The 5,444-nt window shown below is 36.4% G+C and overlaps 1 protein-coding gene across 1 annotated transcript; it reads left to right on the forward strand.

The window, feature by feature from the left end:
- The first annotated feature begins 1,364 nt into the window (after positions 1–1,364).
- On the forward strand, positions 1,365–3,858 carry LOC133869509 (tyrosine-sulfated glycopeptide receptor 1-like). Its single transcript, XM_062306531.1, has one exon. The coding sequence runs from the start codon at positions 1,369–1,371 to the stop codon at positions 3,538–3,540; it is 2,172 nt and encodes a 723-aa protein (XP_062162515.1). The 5' UTR covers positions 1,365–1,368; the 3' UTR covers positions 3,541–3,858.
- The last annotated feature ends 1,586 nt before the right edge of the window (positions 3,859–5,444 follow it).

Consider the following 5,444-nt stretch of genomic DNA (forward strand, 5'->3'; position numbering starts at 1 on the left):
TTTGTCACTTTTTTCTTCCTAAAAACACCTCTAGAACTAGAAGAAATCTCTCGGCCCAAAAAATCTGATGAGTGGACAATGGTTCTTCCGAATCTTGATCGATTAAATGCACCGTGTACTCTGCAGATAAAGGACAACGACCGGCTGGGTGCTCTTCAAAGAGCTGTGTTTTGTTTTGTTCGGCGGCGTTAGGTGACTTGGTGCTTGGTGGGTTCACTTTTTGGTGTGAAGGTGGGACATAAACAGTAAAACCCATAAGCTTACATTACAAATAAAATAATGAAATTAAGTACATAATGCTAAATAAACATGAACTTAAGAAAGACATTGAAATCTTAGGTTACATCTTCCATTCATATATAAATTATGGTCTTATAAACAGAGCATCCATGGGCGAATTGGGCTGCTTTTATTTTACGTAAACACGCATTTACACATACATAAAGGACTATATGTATTTATGCATTTATTTATTTTCTTAGAGAGTAGTAATAGGATATTTGCCAATATTTGAAAAACCTAACAATTTCTCTTGGCAAATATCTAAAAGCACCGGTCAGTAATGATAAGAAAAAGAAAAAGAAAAAATGATTAGTCCGTATGCTTATCCAGTCTGTAATCGGCTATTAATTATTGGTTGGGAATAATATATGTGACATTTGTGCTTGGGAATATTAGGGGCGTACATGAGGCCAAATGCCAACCATTCATATCTGTTATTCGTAATTATTTGTTATTCACACATGAAGTTAGCAAAAATTATTATTCGCATATACATATGCATATGTGAATAGTTGTTATTAACCGCATCTGCATACCATGCATTCATTATTTTGAGAAATATGTCACCATTTCATGAGATTCTGAGACACGATTTAGAGACCAAATTTTGAAAAGTTCAGCATTTGTCATTATATATTTCTTTACCCAGAGAGGAAACAGTGGCTTAAGTAGGAAATAATGTTAGGTGGACTGTATAACGACACCACTGGCCGTGGGACGTTTCAAGCATAGGTGAAGGGAAAAAGTTTAGTCAATATTAATCAAACAAACTGAAGGAAAATGTTTCCCAAAAGATTTTTGGTGCTAGAAAGTCATACAAGCTAATTCAACCCATACCAGATGAAACTACACGCAAGAATCTTAATTTGTGGCCAAAGTCAAAAGATAGTGTGAACTTGAATACTTTTCCATGAAATCATGCGAAAAAGCTCCAAAATTGTAGTCGTTTTTGTCAACAATATCAGTTGAGATGCCCCTAACTATCAGTTGACATGAGTCAACGATAATATAGATATACAAGGTGTTCTTTTATAAGGACATCTTCATAACCATTTTTCTTCGGGTTTTGCATATCAAACAAGAACCATGGCTGCAACCAATTATCATCTCCTCTTGATCACCTTGTTTCTCTTTGGTATTTTCTCCATGAATCATGCCTGCAACCAAATAGACCGCAACTCTATCTCGTCTTTAGCCTTCAACTCTACGTCTTCTCCTCCACTAAATTGGTCTTCCATTGATTGTTGCCGGTGGGAAGGCATTTCTTGTGATCATAAACACCAAGTCACCAGTATTTGGTTACCTTCTAAAGGCCTCAGTGGTAGTATATCTCCCTCTCTTGGAAACCTCACACAGCTCTCACACCTCAATCTCTCCAACAATTCTCTTTCGGGTCCTCTCTTTCCTGGATTGTTTTCGTCCTTGACTCAGCTCAAGGTCCTTGATTTGAGCTACAACCATCTATTTGGAGATATATCTGGCTGGCCTGCCTCCCTTCAAATTGTTGACATATCTAGCAATCACTTCAGCGAGACAATCCAATCTTCATTCCTTCAAAGAGCATGGAGGTTGACCCAACTCAATGTTAGCAACAATGGTTTCATAGGCCCTATTCCTTCCTTTCCTTGCATCAATTCTTCTTTGGTCAACCTCCTCGATTTCTCCCATAATCATCATAGTGGCCAAATTCCTAGTGGACTAGGGGCATGTTCCCAACTAAAGGTGTTTCGGGCAGGTTTTAACTCTCTCTCAGGTTCCCTTCCTGATGATATATTCAATGCAACAGTGGTAGAAGAAATCTCCTTACCTTCCAATCATCTTTCTGGACCCATCAGCAATGATATCGTGTACCTTACAAAACTCACCAACCTCGAGTTATATGGAAATGAATTGAGCGGCAAGCTCCCTGTGAATATCGGAAAGCTCTCCAAATTAAAGCATCTACTCCTTGATGAGAACTTCTTAACAGGTTCTTTGCCCCAATCTCTGGTGAATTGCACAAATCTCACAAAATTGACATTACGACACAATTTCCTTCAAGGAGACATCTCTACCTTTAACTTCTCCAGTTTTCATCAACTTACCATAATTGACCTAGCCTTTAATAACTTGTCTGGTAACTTGCCTGTAAGCCTTTACTCATGTAAATCCTTGATAGCAATTCGACTAGCCCGAAACCGATTAGAGGGACAAATCCAACATGAGGTGCTTCAATTAAAATTCTTATCTTTCCTTTCGCTTGGTCAAAATAGGCTAACCAATATCACAAACGCAATCAAGATTCTGATGCGTTGCAAGACACTTAGCGTAGTCTTACTTGTAGGGTCTTTTCTACACGAGGCAATGCCAAGTGATGAAAATACAATTGGTTATGATGGATTTGAAAATCTCCGAGTCTTGAGTCTTGAGGAGTGCCAACTGACAGGTCAGTTTCCTGTATGGATATCTAAGCTTAAGAAGTTAGAATATCTGAATCTCAGGGCCAATCGTATAACGGGTTCAATTCCTATTTCGTTGTCGACTCTTCCAAGCCTCATCCGCATAGAGGTACCTGATAACCTCATTTCAGGTGAATTCCCAAAGGAACTTTGTGATTTGCCAGCATTAGTGTCACCAAGGGCTCTAGTAGACAAGAGTCATTTCGATTTACCAATATTTTCTGGTACAAATATGCAAATCAATCTCCTCTCAAACATTGAACCGGGAATTTTTGTTGCAAACAACAATCTTAGTGGTAACATCCCAATTGAGATTGGTCGTTTGAAGATGCTTCATAGTCTGAATCTTAGTCATAACAAATTCTCAGGAAACATTCCAGCCCAACTATCTGAGCTCACAAACTTGGAAGAATTAGACCTCTCTGCAAATCGGTTGTCCGGCGAAATACCAGCATCACTAAGTAGTCTACATTTCTTGTCTCGATTTAGTGTTGCAAACAACAATCTCCATGGAGAAATACCATCGGGAACTCAACTTCAGACCTTTAATGCCTCTGCATATGAGGGAAACCTTGGACTTTGTGGCCCCCCACTTCCACATGGGTGTGCCCATATTGTTAGCAACAATCAGGACAGCGATAGGCCTAGAATCCCATGGTTTCCACTCACTGTAGTTTTTGGTTTTATTACAGGTTTTTGGGGAGTTTGTGGTCCATTAATTTTTAGCTCTAAGTGGAGGGTTGCATATTTCCAATTCATGGACCACCTAAAAAATAGGTGCATAATCTTTTTCTTGAAAATTGCTTATTGGTCGCATTAGAGTATGTTATCAATTGGCCGTTATAGAGCCTATCATCAATTTGGTTTATCAAGTTTTTATTTGAATAATTTAAGGTTTTGTTAGTTTTCATATTTTCAATTTCTGTTCAGTGTGATTAGTGTTGTGGAGAAAATTAATTAATCATGGTTACTTTGTTTGTCATGCCATTTACAGTTGGCCCACGGTGACAAGTAGGAGCAGAACTGTGTGTTGCTTTGAAAGGCTAATGTACGTCGTTTCAAAATTTTAAAATTGCCAATAAAATTTATGGTTTTTTTAATGAAATGTACCCACAAAACTAAATTTTTACCTCCCAAATTTTTGTTCGTTCAAATTTTGTCCTTGAATGTTTGGTTCGGCCCTGAGTGACAATCTCTCGATATTTTCACGCACGGCATATATAGTCTCCCTCACTGAATTTTAGAGTCATTTTGATGCATCAAGTTGTGAAAAATGTGCAGTTGGGGATTGGGGCATAACATGCTGAACTTAAGCTTTTATATGTTGGACAGCTTTTCGATGAATAATAAAAGGAGACGCAACAAAAAATTCTTCAAGAAATGTGAAAAGACAACAGAATGCCTTTCTCTGGAATGCAATTTCAATTCTATGCTCCATCATTCTCGAAAACAAAAAGAATCCACTACCGGGCAAGTGAAATGGAATGAATTTCAAATTTTATGTAAGCTTTGCATAATTGTTCTTGCATTACACATAAAATAAATAAATAAGTAAAAAAAAAAAAAGTACATATAGTAACTTCCTCCTCCTTTTTCATCATGTGGAAGAAGTGATTAAATCAAAATACTCAAGAAAGTCTTAATCCAACATATGGAATAAAAAGCAAAAGAAAATGATCTAAAGTTATTTAGGCAATGCCTTATTAATTAAGCTAAATTTGTATAAAGACCCCGTATATTATTCCTGGACACTATTAAGACAAGAGTTAACAAGAACTCAACAGACAAAAGTTACAAGCACTTAAGAGACAAGAGTACGTTACAAGTGTAAATTAAATTTGTTGTTGTTAATATACAAGTAGAAGAAACATGTAACGTTCAAACTCTTTCTCTATAAATAGAGTCTTATATACAATTAAATAATCAAGCAAACATTTAGCCAAAAAAATACTTTAACGAGTAGATCGATGTAAAACATAAGCCGAATCACTTTAATTTTGTCTCTTTTTCTTATTTTTCATTTTTTTCCAAGATTATGTATTCTTATACACACGGCATTTGCCAGGGCAGAAGCAAAAAGGAGAGAATAAGCATTGGCCACCAACAGCAACATGACCCAATGAAAATCCTAGAAATTGAGCACAATGATAACCTGAATTTATTATTATTATTATTAGTTATCTTAATTTTTTACCAGCATAAAATCCTGAATTACGTGGTGCATTGTACTGTCTTATAATTACTACAAAAAATTTGCTCATTAGCGGCCAACAAATTTGGCTGCTAATAATGTTATTTTGGCCGCTAAAGAGTGGATGCTAATAGTCCGACGCTAAAGACTATTAGTAGCCACTTTTTTGACTCGCCGCTAATAATTGTTTTATAGGGGCGAACTTGGTGACCGCTAAAAATAATTTTATCCGCCGCAATTTTTTTATTAACCGAGTCTAAAGTCGCCACTAATACTAGACTATTAGTGGCCACACGTATGTGGCCGCTAATAGTTAAAATGTTCTAGTATTATTAGTGGCCACACAAGTGGCCGCTAATAGTTAACATACTCTAGTATTATTAGCGGCCACACATATGTGGCCGCTAATACTAGACTATTAGCGGCCACATAATACCTGAGTATTTTAACTATTAAATGTGGCCGCGTACTATATATATATATATATATATATATATATATATATATATATTATTTTTTTAAAAAAAAAACTT

Source organism: Alnus glutinosa, chromosome 5 (assembly GCF_958979055.1).
Source record: "Alnus glutinosa chromosome 5, dhAlnGlut1.1, whole genome shotgun sequence".
Classification (NCBI taxonomy): Eukaryota; Viridiplantae; Streptophyta; class Magnoliopsida; order Fagales; family Betulaceae; genus Alnus; species Alnus glutinosa.